Below are 27,234 nucleotides of genomic sequence, written 5' to 3'. Positions count from 1 at the left end.
TAAAGCATTCATATTAAATTTAATGTGAGCAAGAAAACTTAATTTTCCCAAATATTTCTTAATTTGAAATAATGTATTAATGGGAAATGAAAGGTGGGCATCATTTAAAATACTTTTTGACTCTAGTGATAATGCAAAATAAAAAAAATGTAAAGCACTGCATGCACAGTTATTATTTTTATTTTTTATCTATTAATCTAAAAAAAACATTTTCCTTCCTATGAAAAGGCCGCGCCGCTGTCGAGAGCATGCCAAAGTAACCTGTGGTGATATTACCCGAATTTTATAAAAAAAAGTTGGCCGATCTGACGTCGAAACAGGGGATCAGAAGTACATGATGATGCCAAAAGACAAAGTCTGTTTTTCTTCTCAACACCTAAAAGCAGAAATCCTGCTTTTATTTATTTATTTAATAAAAGTTCAGTTTTCTGTGACCTAAAATGCCATTTACATAAAATGAATAGATATTTCTCTAAACATTTGGGTACATGACGGGAGGGCCTTTAAGAGGCTATTAATATGGTGCTGCCAGAAATTCTGCTGCTGCTCTTCCATCCTTAAAAATCTAAATTTTGGATGTTTTAAAACAGATCATGGTGCTTTAAAGTTATTTCATTACAACTAACACCCATAAAAGATATTAAAAAAAAACAAAAACAAACCAACCTATACTGTATCTATTGAAAATGAAAAGCTCCAGTGGACCACGTTCATTCTGTACCATCTTGAGTCTTTCCCCACAGCCCCTTATGAAGCCTGAGGTCTATCCTCCATTATATGTTCTGTGGGCGAACATTACGCCACAGCAGCATCAGTCTCTACTAGAAAAAGAAAAGAGAAGCTGATTCAAAGTAGGCTCGAGTTCAGCTCACTTCCACTGTATGGCAGCAGTCACACAGGAAGAGGACGAAAGTGCAAATATCGATACGCAGTTCAAGCTTATAACACAAAGCAACTTTAATTAAAACATCACTCACTGAAAACAGGCCAGGAGGACAAGGCATACAAATCAATCGTCTTCATGTGTTATCAGCCCTCGACCGTTCTAGATTCAGTCAGCCAGTGTTAACAGGATACTTGGTGACTGGTGGATCTTAGTGTGGACTAATTCTCAGGTTTGAAGCTGAACCATGAAGACACAGGAAAGGTGAAGTCTTGGAAGCAAAGTCGGAGAATTTCACAACATAAATTCGGTTTCATTGAGAATCTGAGAGAAAAAGAAGCCACTGGGAGGACTGAAGACCGCAACACACAACCACTGTGTCTTTGATTGCTGCAAATTTGTACCAGCTTGAATGTCCAAATATCAGTCTGCTCATCAGAAAACTCCAAATTACATTTGCTTTTAATTAGTTTTAAAGTACAAGTAAACAGTAAACACACCACTTAAATTTAGCCTTGTTAGGAGAATATTTTATTTTTTCATTGCACAACATTTATATTTATTATGTCTTCTTATTTGAGCATTGGAAGTTCTCATAAGATCCAGTTTGCCTGGTGGACCAGTATAGCGCTGGTTTTCCAGTCTGCCCTTTGGTCTCATTTCTCTCATTTTTCATCAGGTTACAGCAAAGAGGAGAAAAAAACAAAACCCAAAAACCTTTTACAGAGAAGCATAATAACAACAGTTTAGGCTCATAGCATCAAGGTCCTTTGCAAACTGTGTGTATGTACAATTATACAAATAATCATTAATAATCGGTCAATGCTCAATCACATTGAGAATCATCCAGGCAACAGGTAGACTCGGGAGAGTGGGAAGGAAATCAGTCTTTTTTACAAAAATAAATGTCTCCTCTGGTATCAAAATAGACGACAATCTTTCATCTTTCTCATTTTCGGGAACCTTGTGGTGCCACCGACACCACAATGCGACCGCAGCCCTACACAGTCTGCGTACCAATTTGACAAACTGACAGTGATGCCACGTGGCAAAGTGGACTTGTGTTATATACTTATTTACATGTTCGGCTTCGAGCTGACGAACACATCCTGATGAAACGCGTTTCCACAAATCTGTCTCTAAAGCTCTAAAAGGATTTCTCTATCCCAGGTACTTTAATTCACAGGAGGTGGTGATAATTTCTTGATCTGTGGAAGTAGTAATAGCATCTAACCTCTACTGTGTGGTGTGTTGACTGCAGATTTGAAAGCGCTTCTTAGGTTTCCTAAGGTTCAGAGAGAGGATCCCTGACTAGCAAGTAAAGGACCCAATCCTTGATTGTCAGGGTTAAAGGTAAATGTGTCTTTAAAAAAAAAAAAAAAAGGCAGCATGAGGCCATGGTAACAGACACGTGTGGTCAGGCAGACGGACAGACGGCTGGACAGTCAAACAAAACAAGGCAACGCTATAGACAGGGTTCCTACGTGGCATTTGGATGTATGACTGCCACAGAGTTTGCTTAGCTAAGGTTAAGGTGACGGAAGAAGGACAAGGGAAGTGTTTCCACTGTGTACCTTAAAGGGTGGGCAGACTTTGATATCTTGTTCCTAATTAAAATCAGTTCTACATTAATTGCACAAATGATCAGTGCAAAAATTGCAACAAAACGTAGGAATCTCCAACATCCGAGTTCGTCAGAGGCCACAAACCACAACAGACCGGCCCCGTGCTGTGTTCCACCTGAAGCTGAAAATCTCAAGTTCACACCTCAGTTAGACCACCTCAGGGAAGTCGGAGATTGCAAATCCACTGTTTGTGGCCAAATAACTCTACCTTGCTAGGGAACAAAATAAGCCTGTCATTCAGACGACTACAGCGCGGTCAACTCTAAGCTTGGATCCCAACTCGAACATCTGATGTTTAAGTAACATAGCACAGCAACTGCAAGCGTTGGAGTTTTTAAACTTCCCTCTCGTGCACTTTGGTGATAGAAATTTTCCAAATGGCGTATGTGGAAAAAAACTGGCACTGACTATGGACTCGACAGCCATCTTTATTGCACTTTTATTTTGTGATTATGGGTTTGAAGAAGAAATCTCAAAACTGTCACATTTTCATCCCATTTTCTGAAATTGTTTTCAGCTTCTAAGGTCTGACTGGATCCCTCTTAATTAATTTATTGCAATTTTCTGCATAACTCGTATCAAGAAAATGGAATTTGACATGTGGACAAAAATACAGTCTGAACTAAACTGACTCCTCTTCATTCTTTCTGTCCACTTTATCAGAACAGACCAGAGCTGACATGTGCACACATTGATTGTTTTGCTGAGAATAAAAGTTGCATGTGTAGGCCATGCAGATGGTTCAAACGGTTATCTCGGGTTAACACAACAAAGGATCGACAGAAATGTTTCTGCTCAGCATTGGAAGCGTTTTAAATATTTCGAAAGATGATTGATACATTATGACGGGATGTCTATCGACCCGATTACCCAAGGTGCAGGATTTATTGCCTCCATATGCACTTCTTGTACAGAAAGGCCAGACCATATCAATCCTCTAATTTTCTGTGGAGCCCTGTAATCTACAAACAAATAAAAAAAAAATGGGAAAAAGTGGTTTAAATGTCATCGCTCTTGCAGACAAACATAGGAACCCTGTTTGGAAACCCAACTGTGGACAGAAAGCAACCAAACTAAATACTGTCAGAGTATTGTTAAGATAACAAAGCCTAGAATAACACAGACAGGGAAAAAGAGGGGGGGGATTAAAAGGAAACAATACTGTGTGTAATTGCTGTTCAAACTGCAGTCAAACTGTGGTAGTAATTATTTCAGGACAAAGCTACCTCTTTACATAAACTACAGACTAAAGAAAACCACTGCTCAGAGTAGCTTGTGTCCTTTCAAAGTAAATGTCCACCTTTGCAAAATGTAAATCATCCACCACAGATACTCACACACACATCAGGGAACAGGCTCTGCCTGGCCTTTTGGCAGGCAAATTAAAATAAGCTTATTTAACAGAGTTTTCCAATAATGCGAACCTGGAGAGGAAGCGAGCAGTCCATCATGATTGGTTTTTGCTGTTGTGCTTCCCTATTTGGGAAAACCAGGTAAAAGAGAATATTCCAGGAGATCCAGAGAAAAGTTACAGAACAAAAGCTTAATCTATATTCACGGACTGCATACAGAAATACAGCCTACTGCTTCTTGGAAGTCCTCAAAGGCAGGAGACAAAAAAAAAGTCTTGAAATGAAGGACTCGATCTATACTGCAGAAGCTTGTCAGGGTCAATGAAAGGTTTGTAAGGATAACAAGATGCGAGTCTGACTGAGGCAGAACTGGATTTAACCAAGACATCTGTAGACTGAGTTGCACTGGAGAAAAATCCTGGTTAACTCGAGAACCAAGGAAAGGACTGAGGTGAACACACTGGAAAAGACCCACTTAGTTTCAATACGTCTGGTCCAGACAAGTTGGTTTGGCGAAATCTTGTATCACATATCCATGTAGAAGAGCCAAGAAGAACCCTGGTGCTGGATCTGGGTTTTAGCATCCACTTGGAACCAGAGAAAACCAGAACCAGATCCCAGGCCTAGCTCAGGTTTTGCTCAGTCGAATGCGGTCAGGTTTGGTTCAGATATTTTTTTCTTTTTCATCATTTTGTTTTTGTTTTTTTAAATATAACAGTCAGGTCTGTTATTTATCTAATCTGAACCTGATTAGAGCCTGGTTTGGGCCGATTCTGGTTAGGTTCTGCTGTGCTGCTCTCAGGACTTGTCCACCAACTGAGGTTGCTCCAAGGACACTTCCTCGTCTGACAGACCCGTTTCCACAGCGATGACAAATGATGCCACTGAGGCGCTGCTCGCCATTGGCTGAAGCTCACCTGAAAGAGAGAAAAAGAGGGCTATTCCTGAGTTTCTGGAGACGTAACTTTTGTTTTTAATTCAGATTACAGAGAGGGTTCGCTCTTTTCAGTTTCACGGTTGTCTGAAAGTCTTGTGTGAAACTCCTTCCAATAATAACGATAAATAAGTTCAATTCAAACTTGGCCAGGTGAAGCCAGCTGTTCTAGTCTACAATAACAATGCAAAGACATTTGAGAGCAATCTAATCTCGGTTTTGCTAAACAGAACCTAGAATTAAGACTGTGTTAATGTCTGTGGCTCAGGACTTCAGGCAGGTCATCTAATTGGCAGGTTGGTGGTTTGAGCCCTGCTCCAGTCTGGATGCTAAAGTATCCTTGGGCAAGACACTGAAAACCAAGTTGCCTCTGATGTGTTCATTGGAGTATGAATGTTAGAAAGCACTTAGAAGTAGAAAAAACTGCTTACATAACTGTATGTGTGAGTAGGTGAGTGTTGTGTATAGACTGCTTTGAGTGCTCAAGTAGAGCAGAATAGTGCTATATAAGAACCAGTCGAAAGAATGTTAGAAAGGATGACATTAAAGCATGACACAGACATGGCAGTAATACTTCCAGGACAAGACAAGAGAACGTTTTTCTACAGAGAAATGAAAACATCCCCAAACATCTGCCAAAAGTGTCACATTAGCTTTATGTTTCTATAATAGTTTGTAGCATGGTTGGTATGGGACCCTTTCATTCAATAAAATTAAGCTAAAATTGTATTTCTGCTTCCTCTTTTGCAGTCACTTAAACTTCCTCATTATGAAATAAAGAGGAAGTTTAATGTGATCAGGGTAAAGATGCATCACATAGTCAGTGTGACTGCAGTAGCCATGACTGAAGCGAGTTATGGGGCACAGACACCACTGGGTGTCAGTGTACGAGCACTTATCAGATGGAGTGTGAGAGTCACCTGTGTGGGTGTCCGTGGTGGTGGTCACAGGGCTGTCCCTCAGGGTGTCAGGGTCCTGGTAGTCCTGTGGGAGCCCGACCCGCCGCACGCCGGGGTCCAGCACAACAGAGGAGCCGCCCTCGCTCAGCGTGCCGTCGCTGGACGCCCCGGACACCACAGCTTCTAGGGCCAGAACCCCAACGCCGCCCACCCCACTTACACGGCCCAGGTCCAGGTCGTAGTCCAGAGGCAGGTCGTCGAGACAGTCTGCGTTCAGCTGTAGCAGAGCGACATGAAAGAACACCAGTGTGATTGTCCAGCTCCAGGAGCCGACTGACATCGTGTCATTCTACCTACGATACAGTGAGGGTCTAACTAATCAACATGTGTGACAGCCATTTTTAAAAGTTTCTTTGACCTATGTCAGACTTCACACCTTAGTTCTGAGACACAAGCTAACCTGTACTTCTAAGCTTAAAAACGTTTTAGCTCTGAACACTGAGGGTCACAGTCTGAATGACTGAGTTTTGTTACAAACAGAAAAAATACTTTTTTACTGGAAAATGATCAAAGCAATTTTTACTGAACAAATTCAACCTAAATGTTAAACGCAATACAAAACAGATGTCTAATGTAGTAAACAGTTCCAGTACCAATTACATAACTGTCAGTATTTAACATTTTCTACTAGGCTTCTACTCATTTTTGTTGCTTTAATGGCCGGTCCAACATCGGGCCATGGTGTGTTTTTAACAACAAACTGTCAGACAAACACTCTCCACTGATACAAGTTAACGTGATTTTCTTGGCAGATGTAAGTCAGTGGGGTGACCTTTGGTTGAGATGTCCGTTTGTACTTTTACTGTGTTTTTCTGTTGTTGCGGTGGTGGACTAAAGCTTCTTCATTTTGAGAAATACGCCTCAATAATAGTTAGAAAATACAAAAAACACTACACAAATAATAGTTAAAAACACCAGTCTGAAGGGAAATATGATAAACGGCATCAACAGGTTGGGTAATGGAATCGGCAATCAGTCATTAAAACTGAGACGGGGACGTGTCCATGAAGGGTGCTGAGCTAAGTGGATCTTTGAGACCGAGGAGCTGCCCAGAGCCCAGTGTAAGATAAACGAGGATTATTTGGAGTGAATCATTCAAAGCTACTCCAGTATTTTTTTTAAAGAAGGAGAAGAAAGAAAGAGCCTGTCATTTGCATGAAGTATTTTCCTCTCTTTGATGATGACCTTGCTTTTACCCTTAAAGTCGACTTTTGACAACTGACAATATCTCAATAAAGACGTGGTCTAATGGTTTGATGACCATTAGAAAAGGCTCTGGGTTTCTCCAGGGGTAGCTCCATAGGCAGAGACCACCCTCACTAACCCTTGATGCAAACCTAGTCATTTTGTTTCTAAGCAGACCTGAAACATCTCTGAACCGAGGGGTTTCTGCCAAGACCTTCAAAACATTTACACAACCTTAAAAGAAATAATTCTAGTAAAGCTAGTAAAGGATCATTTCAATCGCAGTCATCGAATACAGGATTGTATGTTTTCTCCCTTCAGTTTTTGAACAAAGGAACACTTTCTGTTTTGCAACGGTTTCTTGCAGCTTGAGGAATTTCCCAACTTCTGGTCTACAGTGGATATTATCTGACGAGTGTCTCAAAGAATTGCAAGTCGCTGTCTTTATTTAGAAGTGAGAACGTTTAAACAGACTCAGAAAACATTCATTTAATGAATTATGCATTTCCAAAACTGATGATGAACACTTTCATGGAAAACACCTCACATTCTGGTGTGCGCAGACAGACAGTGGGTTACGTCTCTGTCGGTAAGACAGCTGTAAAAACTGAGCATGATTCAGACGTCTGGCTTAGATTAAATGAACAGTTTGGAGTTTTGGGACGTGATCCCTTCTTAAGGACAAAACTCACTAAAAAGTTCATTTCCTTCTTTGCAATTTTCACACTCTGAAAAGTGGGTAGGACTGCGGCCTTCATTCTGCCCCCCGAGCCCAATGTTTGACACCCGTGTCTTATCTTCAGCTACCATTACGGATCAGAGGATGCATGACTTGGGGCTGCTATGACAGATCAGCGACAATATATGAAAAGATCCAGGAAGGATATTATCATCACCTGTTATTTAAGCAGCCGTAAACACGTCATAACGTTCTTGTACAGTCCTAAACTATAAAATCACTTCCTTTCAGGGCTGCATATCCTGCTCTGTGCTCACTCTAGGAAATATAAAACCCAGTTTCACACTCACAGCGATGCCCAGAGCTTTCAGGATGTTCATCTTGCACATGGGACATGTGCGGTGGTCCAGCAGCCACGGATCTACGCAGCTCTTATGAAACAAATGTCTGCAAAGAAGAAAAACAATAAAATATGGTGAAATCAGTCGTTCTACTGTGGATCTGAAAACATTAGAAAAATGCTGTGAGGAAAGACAAACATCACACCCGCTTTCACTTAGCGCCGGCACACAAGAATCTGCACAAACATGCTTTATGAAACTTGGTTGGTAATCTCATACAGTGCGCCGCACAGCCAGAGTGTTGTGAGGTCAAAACAAATAGTCATTGTAGTCACAACCAAAAATACATTTCCTCTGATCACAAGAAAACAATCTGCCCTGAGCTCAACTCAGCAGCTTCCATCGGCACAAAGTGGTTTTGTGATCACAGGAAAACAAGACTGGCAACAATTTAATAAAAAGGTCGACTCTGCCCGCAACGATCACGGCTTCCATTCAACAAGTTCGGTAGGGCTGAACAACAAACACTCGACGGGGCGTTTTCTCGCTGGTATTTGACAGTTTACCAGTGATGGTCATCATTGTCTTTAAATATTTGGATGCTTGTCGTTCTTCTCTCAGTTTTCCCTCATTTTCACAAAGAAAGATAAAATTCTACATGCCAGGGTTCAGCACAGACAACAGCCTGATGGTCAAGTTAAAGCCCACCTTGGTCAGTGACGGGGTTTCCATCAGAGTCCACAACAGCTTTACTTGTGAAGCAACTAAAAGAGGCTGAACCCGCAATAATTAATTTTATTTATATTTTTAAAGTATTTTCACATTAGAATCAATCACATGAGGATACTGTAGGTTAACAGACTGTTTAGTGACCCTCATAACATAAAACAGGTATTCTTCTTTGTACAAGGACTGTAAAATGCATTTAGCAGTGCATGTCGCCGACTGTTGCAGATTGCTGATTTGGCTGCAAACATCCAGCAACTACTCATCGAGTGATAGTGAAAAAGTCAGAAGTGCAATACAAAAAGGGATAAGATGCCATTGGCCTTCAAAGTAAAAGCTGACCCTTTTAAAAGTGTTGGTTTTAACAGTAAGGCACAACTTTTACCTTGAAGTCCAAGTTTTTCCAGTTTCATTACAGCTTAAATAGTGAAATGCAGAGTGTTTGTAGACAAGGACACTACAGACGACTGTGGCAACCTGCTTGTGATTAAAGCATTCAAAAGCAGAGTTTTGGTGCAACTGAATTCATCTGAATATCACCAGAAATCCCTCTTTCCTCTTGTCACCGTAGGTTGTCAGCTGGTTGCTAACCAGCTTAAGGGCTAAAGTGTAGCCCCCGCAGGCTCAGCTGTTGTCAAGAAAAAAGGTTAATATCACAACAAAGACTGATGCGGTCACAGTTTCTGGTGGGACTGTGTAGTCTGACACACAAGCAGAAAAAACAGTCAGTGAGCCGCGGTGGAGCCAACATGTTTTTCCTGTAGTCGACAGCAGCAGCACAAACCAGTAAACATGAAGAAAGGCCTTGTTTCAGCTGCTGTCCAAGCCCACTATGTGTTGCAGAAACAGCCCAACTGAAGTGAGAAGAAGTTAAAACCACAGCTGTCTTATTTAGTTTCCATTACTATTAAACGTCTTCTAATCTTTGTCCTCCTCTTTCTAGCACTGACACCTGCAGCACTATATTTATTTCAAAGCACTAAGTAATTACTTTGTAATTATTTCACTGATATAGATTATTCACATCACTGCTAGTTAAAACATGGTATATTCTTATAGACAGCGCAACCCACCAGCAAATAAAGCATTAAAAATCAGCTGTTTTCAGTAACCCAAACACACTATCCCTGTCTAACAGTCGTGTCCGCTCTGAGTCATTTCCCTGCACAGACTAACACTGAGCTCATAACCTGCGACAGCTACAGCGTGAAGACGTCAGGAGACTCTCTGAGGTCTTTTTCAGTCTCGATGACTGTTTGTTCTGTGGCAGCTAAGCTCCTGCAGGTTACAGTGGCCTCACGAACACCAACTGACTCAAAAACACCATGAAAATACTAAATTAGCTAAAGAGCCCCCACCAAAAAGAAAAAAAGAATAATTGGCACTGTATAGAAGATACTATCCTGAAGGTCTTCATTCAAACGCAGCACTCAGTCCTCAAACATAATACGATCCCCATCCTTCAGTCCTTACTTCCACATTTGCGTGAGGTGTTTCTGAGGCTGTGGTTACCTGCAGGGCAGGATGCGGACCACGTCGTTGGCCTTATAGCCCTCGATGCAGACGGCGCAGTTGTCAAAGTCGGGCTCGGTCTCCTGGTCGCCCTTCCTGATGGTGCGAAGCTGCAGCTTACTGATGGCCTTCTTCGCTGCGTCACCAAGACGCCGCTGGAGAGACACAGTGAGTCTTTACTTCGAGCTTGTAAAATGTGATTCATGTTTTACAAGCTGAAAACAGAACACTTTCCAATAATGGGCTTGTTATTCAGCAGAGATGAACTACATTACTGACGATACATTTTCAAAGTTTCAAAGTGCTAAAAATGTAAGTATTTACTCTTATACTGTAAAAGATAAACCTCTTCTGAACCACCTCATTAACATAGGCTCTAGTTATATGATGCTGTTCCTTCTGTCTTCATAAACTAAGCAGAACAGCAGGAGACGCAGACCCGTGTTCGCACCTGGTTCCGGTCCCGCGCGTTGGCGTATCTGAACCTCTGGATGTAGTAGAAGACGAGCCAGGCAAGGGAGATGATCATCAGCACGATGAAGGAGATCGATACGAACACCACCGACGTCCTGCTCACGTACTTCTGCAGGTTCCTCGTCCCGATGGTGATCGTCATGGTGACCGTCACATTTCGTTCCAACAGCGATACGATCTCGCGGCCTTTTGGCTCCGGGATCATGATGGCGACGACCTCGCTCGCACCTGAAGATGAGGACAGGTGAGAAGCACTAAGTCAGTGACAAATATAAAAGCATTCAAGTATTTAAATTTTACTCCTTGGGTCGATGAACCTGCAATGAAACTTTAACGCCCTTTAGTAGAGCTGGGCCATATCATACCGCTCACGGTAATGCTGGTATAATGTTAGGCAACGATAAAAGGAAATAACGCGATAGAGTAAAACACACATGCGCAGTGCCTTTGTTTTCATACGCACATGGCGGAAAAAGTATGACAGCAATGGAAAATGAGAAGGACGAAAGTGGACTGTTGAATGAAACGGATGAACCAGAACTGGTTTGTAAAAATGCTGCAACTTCAGTGGTGTGGAACTGGTTTAGCTTTCGTCCGTCAGATACACACAATTTGCATTTGCACTGTTAAATGTTATATAGCTTTAATGCACATAAAAAACAGCTGCTTGTTTAAGTGAAAATACATTGAAGGGTTTTTTTGCAGTAATAAAGTTGTGGAGTTGTAAAGTATTTTGTCTCGTGTCAATTATATCGTCAGTTATATCGTTATCACAAATTTTCAAATGTATATAGTGAGAAATATTTTTGGCCATATTGCCCTGCCCTACATTTTAGTACATATAATAAATAAAGACGTGGTTTTGATGACCATTAGAATATATGTTTGATTTTTCCAAGGCAGAGATCACCCTCACTAACTTCTTATGCAGATCCTTCTTATGAACAAGTGCATTTTTAAGTCTTATAAAAGTCACAAACTCCAAGCTTTCTTCTCAAAAAACAAATAAAACATTGTTTGGAAACTTTGTCCCAACAGGGTTGCACAACCTAACACAAATGTGCTACACTTTTTCATTTGCTCTAAAACTTCTTTCTAACTCATCCCAAACCAAAAGGGTTTCCCTCCTCACTAACATGGTTTGACCATTTTCTCCTAAACCTTCAGCTCGCTGTAGGATAAACCTGAGACCAGCAAGTCCTACTTTATCTGTTACTCACAGTTGCCACTTCCTCCAATTAGTTTTTATCCTATTTATGCATCAGACAATGTCATACTATCGTTTGTTTTAACTGTGCTTAGTATAAATGAAGGAAGGAAGAGTTGTCCTTAGCTTCAGGCCAACTTTACTTCCACTCACTGTGAGGAAAAAAAATTAAGTGTTTCCTTTTCAGGGTCTAACAAACATTTAAACTGGGAATCTAAGTACCAGCTCAAATAATGAGCTCAGTTATCAGCACAAAGCTTTAGACTGCTCTAAACGCTCAGTTTGATAAAGTTTTTTTCCTACTCCTCGCATGGCATGGCTATAAAAATAGAAGCTCCGCCCACCTGCTGTTCAAACTCTCAGTTTATGAGGGGCAGCTAATCAGAACAAAACTTGTTAAATTAATTTAATAGACATTAAATGTTGAACAGACTAAATAATGCAGTGGTCCCAACCCCTGGGCCGGTACCGGGGTGTGGAATTTATGGTTTTTAATTTGGCTTTTAGTGTTATTTTTTTGTTGTTATTAAATCATTTTTATCCTCAACTCTGTTTCCCTGGGTCTTTTCCTGTGTGCTATGAATAAAACGTCTTTTTTTGGTACTAGTTTTATTTTGTTGTATTTATTCACGACACCTTAAAGCCGGTCTGTGAAAATATTGTCAGACATAAACCGGTCCGTGGTGCAAAAAAGGTTGGGGGCCGTTGAAATAATGAACAGATGTGCCGACTTCAGCTCATTAGTGTTTCTCACATTGATTTCAAGTTTGGATTTTATGCGTCCTTAAAAATAAGTTTCTTAATTCCAGTCAAAGCTAAACCTGAGCTAAAAGCTAAAACTTTAGTTTTTGTCAGAAAAGTCCTTGAAAAGCAATCGTTTTACCAGAACAGCATCTAAGACTCAAATCTATTCTTTCCAGTCATTTACAACACATTTCAGGCTAAGCTGCAGACCATTCAGTTTTTCTGTGCAGAAATAATAACTTCCAATCAACTAATCGACTATCAGTGTTCAAATGACCTTACTTGCATGTTATGCAATGAGTTTAGCCAGACTTTAATATTTATTTAACACCATTTATGGACATGGAAATGTTGATCCGCTTTTTATTTATTTACCTTTTCAGTGTCCGGAAAACTGACTGTTCACTCGACCTCCTTGTTGTGGAGGTAACCTCGCAGAGTTTGTACTCGACACAAACACACCCGCACTAGTAGCCTGTTTATTGATCCAATAACAGCTTCTGCTCAACAAATCCCCCCATCACTATGGAGACCAGCTCCTCTCCCACACACAAGGGACTGCCTCTCTAAAAATACTCCGAATACACGATCTGTGATGCACGGCATATTCAGCATTGGGATGAACACAAGATTATATAAGTGACTCTGCGACTACTATAGGATTATTGCAGGATTTCTATAATCCTACAGCAGATCTGGAACCTCTTAATCACAGGCAGTTTCTCTTATCAGAGATTTTGTTTTCTTTCTTTCTTTGACAGAAACGTTCACAGTAACAGGAGTGTGCTTGGTCCCCAATAAAATGCAGTGAAAAGTAGGAAAGCTGGCTGGGCCTGTTATGTTTTTTTTTCCCAGCACCAGTTCATAACAACAGTCATCTGGAGGCTGTTTATACTGCAGGGTAAAGACCGTACAGAGAGAGAGCCCCAACAAACAGATGATTCCTGATAAGAACCCAGAAGCTATGGGTGGGACACGCTCCTTTTTAAGATGAAGAGCGCTCCATTTGTAACGGGCTCTGGGAGGCCATCAATCAGCAACGACCAGGGGAGTGAAGGTAAAGAGAACAGAAGCGCACCGGCCTCTGTGACCCTGTAAGGCTCTGTGAAAGGTGCAGGTTTAGAAAGCTCCTGTTTCCAGTGCACTCACATGTGTCCAGAGGACCAGATTACTGTGATACTGACATCAAACAGTACAGTCAGATTTATCTGATCAATATTTATTTTACATGATTATTCATCAACTTAATCATCGTGCATTTAATATAATTTGTTTAACTGTGTGGTTACAGAAGCTTTTCTTGAAATAGATGTTTTTTTTAAAATGAATAAATAAAAAGTGGAAATGGTTGGACACGCGGGGTTGTTGATAGGAAGTTAAGCCCAGGAGGTGGGGCGTTTCTCACCAAAAACACCATCTCATTAAAGGACAGTGGTGGAGATATCTGTGGGTGTAGGCAGCTGCAGACAGCCATAAGTGATCCTGTCAGAGGTTTGAAGGCAGTAACATTATTCCTAAAAGTAGTTCTAGATCAAACTTGTTGATCAAAGATTCTCGTTGGCTTGAGCTGAACTAAACTGACTTTTTCAGTAGGGAAACCTCTTTAAAAGGAAAAGGGAAGGTTTGGTTGATTAAGCAAAGGAATGGGATGGCTATAGCTCAGGACACAGAGCAGGGTCATCTTCTAACCAGAAGGTTGGCAGTTTGATCCCTGACTGCATACTTTGTTCAAGACACTAAGCCCTGAGTTGCTCTCTGATCTGTTCATCATGTGTGGATGTTAGAAAGCGTTAACTGCATTTGAGTGCTCAAGAAGACAAACAAAAATCTGTCCATTTACCACTCACATTAGAAGGTGTTAATATCTAAATGTATGGTGCAGGATAACCAATCAGACTCTAGCTTTCATTGGTTCACGCCAAAGTTCTTCCAGAAGTCATGCCCTTAGCAGCTTCCTTTGAAATGCTTCCAACAATCTTTTGAAGCCTCCATCTTAACGAATGGGAAGAAAACAAATATCTGACATTTTACTTCCACGCCCAGCAGGCATACTTGCCACCACAAAGCTGAAATGTTGTGAAACTATTGTGCACATGCACTCTTTGTTAATTTTCTTCACTGGAGCACCACGTCTCCTCTTTACATAATTTCCATTTCCAATTTACCAAGCTGACTTCTCGAGAAGGCAGACCACACAGAGGGCAAAACAACAGAAACAAACATCAGGCCAAAACATTTTATAATGTTAGTGGATCACAAATATCCAGTGATCTGCACAACTGTCCAACTTTGTTAAACCTACAACCTGAAGTGTTGATCTAGGACACTTTTATGGGCTGGAAGGGCTTGGAGGAGACTTGGGGGGAAAAAAAGCAACATTTTTGAACTCTGAGGTCAGATCAGGGTGTGCAGCTGGTAACGATTCGGTGTGTTGCTAAAGGATGCTCATGGCGCTGGATTGTGAGCTGCACCTCCGAGCCAAACCACAACACCAAGCTTCAACAGCTGCTTATTCTGAAGCTGAAAATACACAAATGCACAAAGACTCATGAATACAGCAAGTTCAGTTCTGCACAACTGAGGAGAAAATTTAATTTGTTTGCCTGTCATTTTGGCTGTTTTGATTTAGAGTTGAGGCCATCCTTGTGACTGAGACCTGACTCAGTGCAAACGCACCCTCGTGTCACCCTGAACGCACAGAAAAATATCCCAGAGGAAGGTTTGTTACCAGACTAAGACTTATCTGCAGCTTTGAAGAAAAAGTTCCATTTAACAATAAAGATTCGACAAGTAAAAACAAGTTGATCTGCAACGTTGAAGTGTTTAACTACAAAAATGCACTCAAAGGAAAAACTCTTTCACAGGTGGTACAAGAATGTCTCGCTACAAGTTTATGGCCAGACATTGGCACATTTAGGCAAACGTTTCACAACAAGCTGGGGATTAACTGCAGGAGAAACCGGGAGCAAAGGCTGGTGTCAGAGTTTGTACAGTAACTTTATTCAAAAATAATGGAAACAAACCATCCTGAGCATGCAAATGGATATGCAAGTTATTCCTGTGTGGCCATCATAAAGGTAAATTCTTTTCTATTTTAGTTCGCTTAAGGAGTTCCTCAAGGCTTAGTTTCATTTACACACAGATCAAAACCATCAGAAACATAAGGCTGGTTTATACAGATATATTTATATTTGAATCTCGAACCTCAGAACTCCTAATGTGCAGAGACCAATCTGTTCTTATTGTAGAGAACAAAACATGTTTACTTGAACATTTTTGCTCTGTGCCATTACAGGACGTACTGACTGCTAAAAGCTTGTTTGACTTTTGCAACACAAATCACATCAGCAACTCCAGTATGAGTTTGCATTAAAATTTGCACATCACAAACAGATAGCAACCCGTGCTACAAGAATCTAGTGATGATTGATGCAACAAAGAAATGTGAAAACAGTGAAGAAAAAGACCAGATCTGCCCCAGAATTTCAATAAATTAGCCAAGATTATCCACTCAAGACAATAGTTGGTGTGCTTTGACAATATTGTGCAAAATCACTTAGCTGCAGATTATTTCTTTATATTTTGCTTCCAAGAAGCCAGATTGTTTAAAGTGAGGTTGAGGATTAGTTTTCCAGACTTTCTGAAGTTCTTTACAAATTTTATGGGCAGTCCTCATATCAGATATGGGGAGAGGGGCACCTGAAAGTCATGGGGGGAGGAATCCAACAAAGATCAGACCCTTGAGCTGATCCAGCTGCTGTCAGTGAAAAAGTGGCTCTCAAGAAGCCAAATTACACAACGGGACTGAAAAATCAGCAGTAACAGGTCTGATGGAGGGATGAACACAAATTTATATTTCTGCTTTAAAAATCATTTTCAGTATGTAAAAACTGTCATGGGTTGGAGCTAATGCTGCAGACAGTGTTGTTGGAGATATTACAAGAATTGATTGTTAAGATAAGACTTTATTGATCCCACAACAGGGAAATTTTTGTGTCACCTCAGCTCAGGTACAGATATCAGAAGGAAATACAAAAATACAAATAAGTACAATCAATGAAAAAAAGTAAGATAATACACTATATACAATGGTAGCATACACATGTGTTCTGATCTGTTGATACATTGCTAAAAAAAAAAAAAGGATGTTAAAAACTAAAGTAGCAGCATAATTACTACAGATGAAAGGAATCAATTACTTCAGACTGCTGCCATTTCATAAATGCATTTCAAGCATTTTGCCTGCTGGTTCATTAAAACAGGAATATCTGATCAATTTAATTTTTGTTTATTTTATTGTGTAACTTGAAGGTTTTAGGGTTTTTATTATAGACTAAATAATGGAGAAACAGTTTACGTTAATGTGGAATCTTCCAACGCGAAAGCCCAATGTCCATCGACTTTGACCTGGATAAACACAGATGGCAGATACTTCAGATTATAATCTTAAGGAAGCTGAGGCTGAACTTTAATGTTTACACAAAGATCAGTATATTTGCTCAGTAAGCACAGTCTAGCTGACCACAGTTTAGGAAAAAGTCCCCTGAGGCCTGCACTGAACTCACATGACCCCAACTAACACACGAACACAAAAATTGATTAGTCTTGCCCTAAAAATAATCCCCTGGGATCGTTATGTTATGTTATGATGAGATTTTTATTTTCCAGTTAAACCTACAAACTACATGATAAATAACTGCAATTTGGTCAGTCTCTTTAGTAAGGTTTCTTTTGTTTTAAAAACTCAAGTAAATCTCTACAATAGCAGAGATGTCCAATTGTCCAATAGCAGACAAGCTTCAGATCTGTGAAGGCTTTGAGCTCCTCTGCAAATGTTTCTGTATTTCAGGTGTTATGTCATTTTTCTAACTTTAGAACGCAGCGAGACCGATTCAGCTCGCAGTCATCAGCAGCTCCCAACTAATCTGCCGGATAAACGGGACGATAAAGCAGCTGATTCCACATAGACCTTTTTTCCAGGTGGATTAGCAGAGTGAATTCCTGACCAACCGAGGAATTCACCAACTTCATTTTCACTCTGACAGTACTGATTTCCATCGATATCAGAGATTTTTAAAGCCCCTCTACAACCAGAAATCCTGCATGTGGATGTTTTGGCATCACTTTCCTGCCACATCAACTTATTTTGCCATAAACTGACCAAAAAGCTAAATAAAGTCTCAGTTTTCCAGAGTGCCAGAGTCACTTTTATTTCAACTGCGATAAAGAGTAAAAATAACACAGCCTGCAATAAACAACAAATAATTGTTGTTTATTGCAGGCTGTGTTATTTTTACTCTTTATCATGCTGCTGCGACAACAATTTGCCTTATGGGACCAATAAAGTATCCATCCATCCAATCATGACTACTGGAATAGTTTCTGGGTTTTTCCAAGGGTGGCTGCGCAGACAAAGACCACCCACACCTCATTTTCTTCTATAAGCAGGTCAGAAATGTGACAGAAACCTCTCAGCAGGGTTCTCGTAGGCTTTCAAGAGATAAAAAGTTAAACTAATGTTATTTTGTCCACGTCAATCAATTCAATTTAATTTCTAAATACATTAAATTGTAAAGAGGTCGGCTGCCGGTTGTGGTGTGACAGAAAAGAAGAGATAGAAAACAGGAGAAAACATTAAGGCCTTGTGACTGGGATTTCCTCATGTGGAACTTCATTATTTAGGCGAGAAACAGAATGGCAGGGACACAGTGGCTCATGACACAGTTCACAGGTTATAGTAATGGGTGATGTACAGATAGGAAGTTTTGTTGTCACTGGTTGGCTGTGCTGAGAAGCCAAGAATGGCTACAAGCAACCACATCCAGGACGAATTAATCGAATCACCAAAAACAAAGTGTTTGTACTGAGGAGTATTATGACTGCAGGCTCAGTAATAAACATGCCTTTAAAAAAAGTTGCCTGGAAAAGGACAAATGTGAGCTCGGCTTTGGGCAAAATGTAGGAGAGGACCTGTTACGTGATCACTGTGCACACTTCTGGACAGAGGCATGAAGCCATCCGTCCTGCTGGTTGAACTATTTAAAAATTAAAACATTTACAGCAGAGTTTCAAAATCACATTTCAAAACTGGAGCAAATTCTTCCCTTTTTCTCTTGTCTCTGTCACATCAGCACCTCATTACTGAGTATTTTACAAATCAGCACACTCATTTCTCATCGACAGCCGTTTTATTCGAAATGCGCTGGCTCGACGCCTGACAGGCGCCCGCAAATCAGACCACACGTCCCGTTTTGGCTTCTTAACACTGGCTCCCGATACATTTTAGAAACGATCTGAAGACTTTGTTTTTAAGTCATTAAATTGTGTTTGCACCTTGTTACCTTTCTGATCTTCTAAAAGATCACTGAGGTCAGCTGACCAGATGCTTCTGGTTGTACTCAGATTACAGCCTTTACAGTCTGGCCCTTCAATTTACAACTTCACCAAAACCCGTCTGTGGCCTGATCAGTCCGTTTTCTGTATTATGCTTCTTTATGGCTCCTATTGTGCTACTCTTATTTGGTTAACACTTGTTATTTTTAAATGTGCTTATAAACAAACTTGACCACTGTAAGTCAGAGCCATCCACACATCATGAGCCAGTCAGGTAAACTTGTCTTCGGACCGCTGCTTCACTTTACTAATGTTTGCATTACCTCTCTGCAGAGCCTCAGGACTCATGTTTCTAACATTAACTTCACTGTTTGTCATTTCAGCATGCTGAACAGGATCCTCTTCAGCTTATTTACACTCATATTTTTAATTGGCTGCCCGTGTTTGCATACCTTCAACTTCACATTTTTGAGGCTTGTTTGCGTTTGCTAGACTTCCTGAAACAGCAGCAAAAGCCTGGAGAGGCAGAGAGAGCTGCTGGTGCTGTCCAGGCTGCACGTCGATGCCGTGCTGCTCTAATAGTGTGCAGGAGTCAGTTAAAATATGTCAGCACTACACTGGAATTATTAACAGCAAGCAAATAATTTTCCTGCTTGTTTCAATCCATTTAATAACACACAAAACAGAACCAAAGTTTTTTGCTCAATTAAGAAATGCCCCTCAGAAAAGTTTAGTTGAAATCAGTTCAACTGCAATTCTCATGATTTTCCTTTGGAGAAAGTTAATTTTTCTTTATTGTGCAGCAAAAACCCTGCAAATAATTGTTGGTCGCAGCTGACTGGACAGTAAACAGCATCTTTTGGTTTAGGACCGACTGTTTGATAAAGGAACAAAGGTTCAAGACCACACTCTAAACAAAAACATTTTGCACAGTTGCCTGCCTTCTGCAGATGATTCATGATAAACCTAATCAGCAGATTAATCGTGATTCATCCTCACCTACTGCGAGTATTTAATCTGCAGCTTTTCTGCTGATCAGTGAAGTCAGTTTCCAGTCGAAAATGTTACTGTGTTGTTATATAATGTGGTGAAGAGGCAGGAGAGCAGGAGGAGAGAACGAGTGGAGGAAACCAAGCAGGGCCTCAGGTCAGAGTCAAACCCAGGCTGCTGCATTTAGCCTTTGTGGCACATGGTCGCCTGCTCAGCCTGCGAGATAAACCGGCACCCGGTGAAGTCTCAGCAGCAGTGCTCTAACTCAGGAGTCGGCAACCTGCGGCTCTTTAGTCCGTATAGTGCGGCTCCGCGTGGATTGGGGAAATAAATTAGACGTATTTAGCTGAAGTGTATTTTATTTATGTTAGTTCTTTTTAAACTTGTTGGAAGATTATTGTGATATTGAAATATAAAAAAAACAATAATTTATTTTTAATAATGATCACTGTAGTTCAGCTGGGTGTCTTTCCTTTTGTTATATTTCTTTAAGAGTTCAAAATGTGTTCATTACATAAATAAAATGTAATTTTCTCTGTAGCACTTCATGGATTTCATAAGCAACACACCTTAGTTGTTCACACAAAGCATAAAAGTAAAAAACAATATATACAGTGATATCTGCATTTTAGACGTCAAAAAGTATTTGCGGCTCCCAGTGTTTTCGTTTGCGTGGAAACCGGGTCCAAATGGCTCTTTGGGTGTTAACGGTTGCTGACCCCTGCTCTAACTGAATCTGACTTTCTGGCAAAAACTAAAGAAAAAGCTATGTGATGGCCCTCACCAAGTACATGAGTCAGCTCTTAATAAGAAGCCAAATGATTACATGTCCAAACAACACAGCGTCGCTGAACTTGTGGCTGACCGGCCAGCTGTTGAACTTCTGGAAAAATTATTTAACCGGCACTCAACTGTGCAAAGACTGATTTGCAAAAAATAACCTGGACACAGAAAAACGTGAACTGTTTAAAGCAAACCAACCACCCAGGGCTTTTTCCCCCTTCCTGAATTCATGGCATCTAAATGTGGGTGTGTAGGCCTGCCAGGGATCCCTGAAGGAGTTTCCAGCTGTCAGAGAAACAGCTGTTACTTCACTCAGCAGCAGAGCGACTCAAAAGAACACCACTTACGGTGCTACAGAGCAGTCAGCCCTGTTATGCAACTCAGCGCTAAGTCGTGACCAACATCAAACGTCACATGGAGTTTCTCTGGACATAATCGAATGACAGGAGCCTGTTTTCCATAATCAGTCACTGTGGATGCAGCGGGGCTGGGAATCCCTGATCCACACGACTGTTTCTGTCAGAGAGGCACTGTGTGGATGACGGCCACTGACAGCATCGTTTAACAAATGGAAATAAACTGATAAAGAAGCATCACAGACCTTCAGTCAGCAACTCTGAGAATATCTCTGATTTCTATCTCTTCCAATCCAGTGGATGCAAATAAAAGGTCAAAAAATTACTACTTTCTTGTTAAGTCTCCAAAATATTCTTTTTTTCTATGAGCTAAATCCTGAAAACTTAAATCTCAAACAAAAGACTTGATAAAACTTTACAAAATACAGCTTCACAGAAAGAGCCCTTGGTGGTTGAGCCCATTCAACCTGTAACGAGTCTGCATTTGTGATCGTTACTACACAGAGGGGATCTTCGGACTCAAAATGGTCTGTTCGATAAGCGACTATGCCTGTAAGTACCACTGTGCCACACATACAGCACTGTGCACAAGTCCTGCCCTCATTTCTTTACATTTTGAGTCAGATTTCCCTTTAATTTGTTTACACTGGTCTTGAGCAACAGCTCTGCAGGCTCTCTGAAGGTCTTTCAACATTTTTCTTATGACTTTGGCTGCCTTTCCACCTATTTTCAGATCAGTCCTTGCAACAGACCAGTTTCACATGAATGTTTTGTTGTTTGTTAACACTGACCTATGAATCATTTAAGCATGAAAAACCCACCTAACTCACAGGACCAATGTTGTGTCAATAAATAACACAAGTTATCAAATATTTTAAATTCTGTATTTATGCACTTTGTTACTAGCAGCCTGTTGCACAAGTACATAATTTGTTCCCAATTCTTTAGTTTGAAAAATACAGTCTGACAGACGTTAAATATTTTTGCACCAACAAAGTGATTCCTAAAGAGTTATTAGCTGAAAAATCAGCATCTCTCAGTCCTTACAGATGCTTTGGAAACGATACAAGTGGCGGACAAAAGATGAAGTAGCCGGCTTCAAAACAGAAGAGAAATAAGCAGCAAAAACCCGACTCCGGATCTGCGAGATACATCTAACCCTTCAGTTGATCTCAGGTTGGAGGCTTTGCCACAGTTTGGCGCTGCATTTCAACCAGTGGTGTTGGGCATCTTCTCAAAGCTGATGGAATTATGAGCACAGAGAAGTACTGTCAAATTATAACCCACCATGCAGTACGGCCAGGAAAGCGTTTGATTGATGACAGCTTTATTTTTCAGCATGCCAGTTTTACCTAACAAACAGCCAATACAGTAAAAGCATACATAGATAGGAAGGAAAAAAATGCACACACATAGTTGAAAACTATTGGTCATGGACTGGTCCCAGAGCCCAGACCTCAGCATTGTCGTTTGGATCATCGCGATAAGGAACAAAACTAAAAGGACCCAAAACATGAAGCCTGGAGAACCTTTCCTGAAGACTACTTAAAGTAATTACAAGAAAGTTCAGGTTGTGTTGACGAATTAAGGTCATATCAAAAACTGACTTTCAGTTTCACTTAATTTGTACCACCTGTTACATACTGTATTTCAATACATGGAAATACAGTATGTAAGGCAGGTATTTCCCATTTTCCTAGCAAAATATAAAGACATGAGGGGGCAGAGTCTGTACAGAACTAACAGAATAAGCACCTCATATGTCAAAGGAGATGAAAGGCAGATGTATCCTGGTGTGGTTATGGTACAAATCTGAGCATCAAAGACCTGGAGACAAAGATGACTGCAACATTAATGATCCTTCTACATACAGGTCATCTACAAATCCACTAATGTTTTTAGACATGATGGACTTCTTTATAACAAACCTGCATCCTTGTTCCAAACTCCAAAACTTTTCTGCTAGAAAATCTTGGATTTCCTGCCTGAATCTGCTGTGCAACTCACTTTTTAGATATTCAAATGCATGCCCGCCCGCATCAGTTCATGAGGAAAATGTTAATATTCATAGACATACAATATAAACATATAGAGTCACAACCATGAATATAAATGAACTCAAATAACTGTACACTCTGTCCTGAACTGGGGAGTTGTTACCCGTGTAGCCAACTCAAACTTTTACTGAGCAGACTTCTTGCAGCGGTGGACTCAGATTACAGCTCCACGCTCATAATTCAGCGAGGTCTTTAAAAAGAGCCACTCTGTAAAGCAGACTGCATGGCCAGGTGCCTGATTTCATACGTCTGTGGCAATAAGACTGAACTCAAATATTAAGAGGAAAGGTCCCATACTTTGGTTTACATCGTGTGTATTTTTTTATTTATTGTGTGGATGCCTGAATAGGCACACTATTGAGTTCCTGTTTCTCTTTATTCTTTATTCCACTATTTACTAGTTGCTTCCGTACACTTTTTGGCACTCAACTACCCCCACAGTTTTCATCCGATTTTCGCCATTCAAACTTTAAAAAAAATTCTGCTCTTTCTGCTAATGTGTGCTATGACTTTTGGTGCTCATAACTTCTATACTTTTTGAGATATTGAATTTTATTTGCAATATTTTTTGCCCATTTCTGCCATTTCATCCGTGGCCTCACTGATTTTCCTTGCCGGGTTGACCTGTGTTTTAGCTCAGTGAGTTGAGCATCTGTTCTCAGACTGGGAGGGTTCAAATCCCGCTTATGGCAACATTTCTTTCAGTTAACAGTTAAACTCTTTTCAACACAAATTTTAGCTTTTTCACCCCTTTTCATTAGAATTTTAAGTTTTTTCACCACTTTTCAGCACAAATACTAGCTTTTTCAGCTGTTTTCAGCAAAAACCTCTTTTCAGCAGAAATTCTGCTAATTGAACTCTTTTGAGCAGAAATTCTGCTAATTGAACTCTTTTGAGCAGAAATTCTGCTAATTGAACTCTTTTGAGCAGAAATTCTGCTAATTGAACTCTTGAGCAGAAATTCTGCTGATTCACCTCTTTTCTGCAAAGTTTTCAGCCTTTTCACCTCTTATCAGCACAATACTCAGCCGCTTCTGCTCATTTCAGCACAATTGTCAGTCTCTCCACCTCTTCTGTGTGAGAAAGAGTTTGGTGCAGTGAGATGAATAGCCGCCTTGAGACCTGAAGGGCCAGGTTCGAATCCTGCTCAGGGCAACATTTTTTTTTTTCAACTTTTTCAGCTTTTTTCAGCAGACATCTTCAGCGTTAAGGCATCCACACAGCATTTTCGCAGGAAATGCAAAATTTTCTAATTTTTATTATTTTTTTCCAATTTACGACCCAAAAAATCCTTGCGGGACTATTTTGAAAGGTCAAACGCCAATAATCATTTAGCGCCTGTGCTTCCTGCCAGTACGCTGATCAGACTGTGCAATTCGCCAACTCCACCGCCCTGAAGATGCTGGACCTTGTTCAGATGTGAAGACCTCAGTGAGTCTGAGAAACTCAGAGTCTATGCTATTCCTTGTCACAAGGAAACGATAGCATGACTCGAAGTATTCAAGAGACTGAGAGAGTACTTTCTTTTTAAGAACAGCTTTTATGGGTGAATTGACAAGTTTCCTGCTTCAGGGTCGGCTATCCCTCCACAATAAAAGGAGCCAGCTGAGGTGGTTCAGCCATTTGATTAAGATGCCTCCTGGGTGAGGTGTTTTCGGTATGCCCTCACAAGAGGAGGCCCTGGGTAGGCTCATGTCCTGTCCTGACATGACAGAGAGATTATGTCTCTCAACTGGCCTGAGAAAGCCAGAGAAGGTGGACAAGGAGAGGAAGGGCTCCTCTACTCAGGCTGCCACTGCCTAGAAAAGCAGCAGGAAATGGACGGACGGGTGGTTTGGTGGGTGCAACCGTGAGATTTCATGAGTGTGTTTACTTCAGACTTAACTTGTTAAGTGTTCTAGCCATTCACTTCACCCTATAATCCAGGGATGGCCAACTCCAGGCCTCAAGAGCTGGTGTCCTGCAGGTTTTAGATGTGTCCTTGATCCAACACAGCTGATTTAAATGGCTAAATTACCTCCTCAACATGTCTTGAAGTTCTGGTAATGAACTGATATCTTAAATATGCAGGACACCAGCCCTTGAGGCCTGGAGTTGGCCATCCCTACTCTAATCTAAATGGGGCAATTTCTTGCCCCAACAGGTGAGACCAAAACACCAACCACAACTGTTACGTCCCTCTGCAGCTTCTAATCGTCTCAGTGTTTTCAGCTGGTGCTACTCAGGTGTGGATAAAAGCATACCTGAGGCAAGCTTTCGGGGAGTGCACTAGTCTTTGCCTTGGTGGCCCCAGCCATTTGAGCCAACCTGCTATGCCATTTTAAGATAAAACTTCTTTTCACCTACACGCTGGTATTCGTCTCCTTTGTTATGTTGCGGCTTTTGAGCCGGGTCGTAACAACAACATATAAAAATGAGTCAAACCAATGGGTGGTGTCAGTGTGGCTATGTTCTACATTTATACTTGACACAAACTTAACCTGTACACACTTCTACATTTTACCCTCAACTATTTCTCAGAGTCCACAGTAAAGCAGTCCCCAGTGTGAGTGCACTCGTCCTTGGACTTGACATAAAACTAAATGACTCTGAAAGATGCAACACATCCCGTATAACAGAAAGACCTCGTGAGTTGGACTCTTTCCATGACATTTTTATTAAGAAATTAAGAGAAACACTGAACACGTCACCTTTAATCCCCATAGCTCACCCCAGCAGCAAACTACCCAACTTAGAAAAGCTCTACAAAGCCTCCTTCAGAGGGAGGAAATCGAGTTAAATGCGCATTTATTGGGGTGAATAAAGCAGAGCATCATCTACCTGGCATGGTGATGGTGTCGTTCGTGTTGGTGGAGCCCACATTAAAGATGACCACCGCAGAGGCGTTGTGGGCTGCAGCGTGGCGGATCTTGTCCTTGTAGGTGCAGTTGCCCCGGGCTATGAGCGCCACCCAGGCCCCGGCCTGAGCGGGCACCGCGAAGCGGGTGTTGGGGTCGCAGGCCTGGCGGTCGAGCGGTGCTGCGGGCAGGACCAACACCCCCTTGGCGTCCCGCTTCGGAGACTGCTCGCCATATCGCCCGCACTCCGTCTTCTCGGTGCGCAGCTCCGAGGTGGCCGGGTCCACGTAGGTGATGTTGACGAAGGCGGTGTACCACTCCTCCCGCTCGGCCACGGTGAAGTCCAGGCACAGCAGGTGGACGAAGCAGAAGGAGAGCAGCCACGTAGAGAGGGCCAGGCTGCGGCAGGCCGCCACCAGCGAGCCCGGGGCCATGACGAGCCTCCCCGGGGTGAGAGCGAGCTGTGTGTCGGTAGGTCGGAGGAGCCCGGTAGCTTCAACGCTGGAGCCTCCTACTCCACCATGCTACAAGGCAAAACCACCAGGAGCGTGTTTAACTCGCTGATACTCCCCTTTTCACAAGAAAGAAAAAAAGGCTGTTTTTAGCCGCTCCCCTCCTCTACTCTCGGGCTACCTAGCAGCAGACGCCTGTTAGCAGTCTCCATTTCCAGCCTCCACCGTTAACTCGATGAGAAACACCCACGAAAAAACTCCTAAATGCGCACAACTGAAAGGAGAAATCACCACAGGAGTGACGCAACGTGAGCCCACCGAAGTGAAGCACCAGGCGGTTGGCTGAGTGCGCGCACACGTTAATAAGTTGTTGGAGATTTAAAGCTAAGTGCAGCAGCAGGCCAGCGCGGCTGCATTGTTTTGACTGGGCCACGGTCCACTGGTAAAGTTACGGAAATGTGGACTGTTAGTTCCGGTTATTACTCTGCGACATAAAAGCATTTTACTTTTTTAATTATAAGTCTGTGATGCTCGATTAAAACTTTAATTCACCAATAATTCGCTTTAATTCATTAATAAATAATGTCCAGCAGGTGTTCTGACAGTCAACCTTTATCAAAGAAATTCTAAGGTATTTTATTTTGAAGGTCACCACACGTTGTTTACCTGAAGGATTTAAAGCGCTCTGTTGGATTTAAAGAAATCAATTCTAAACAGCGCCACAAAGCGACACGAGGCGAAATATACACTCTGATTATAGTTACAAAACTGAGTCACAGTTATAATGCCTTTATTATTTTTTCGG

General features: G+C 41.4%; 1 protein-coding gene across 1 annotated transcript; it reads right to left on the bottom strand.

The window, feature by feature from the left end:
* Positions 1–932: 932 nt before the first annotated feature.
* On the bottom strand, positions 933–27,126 carry rnf150b (ring finger protein 150b). The gene is made up of 6 exons (XM_026160322.2): positions 25,961–27,126; positions 10,648–10,898; positions 10,197–10,351; positions 7,968–8,064; positions 5,715–5,970; positions 933–4,777 (listed from the first exon to the last, which is right to left on the bottom strand). The coding sequence occupies exons 1-6, from the start codon at positions 26,409–26,411 to the stop codon at positions 4,659–4,661; spliced, it is 1,329 nt and encodes a 442-aa protein (XP_026016107.2). The 5' UTR covers positions 26,412–27,126; the 3' UTR covers positions 933–4,658.
* Between the last annotated feature and the right edge of the window lie 108 nt (positions 27,127–27,234).

Source organism: Astatotilapia calliptera, chromosome 3 (genome assembly GCF_964374335.1).
Source record: "Astatotilapia calliptera chromosome 3, fAstCal68.1, whole genome shotgun sequence".
Lineage (NCBI taxonomy): Eukaryota > Metazoa > Chordata > Actinopteri > Cichliformes > Cichlidae > Astatotilapia > Astatotilapia calliptera.
This window is presented reverse-complemented; position numbering and strand designations above follow the sequence as displayed.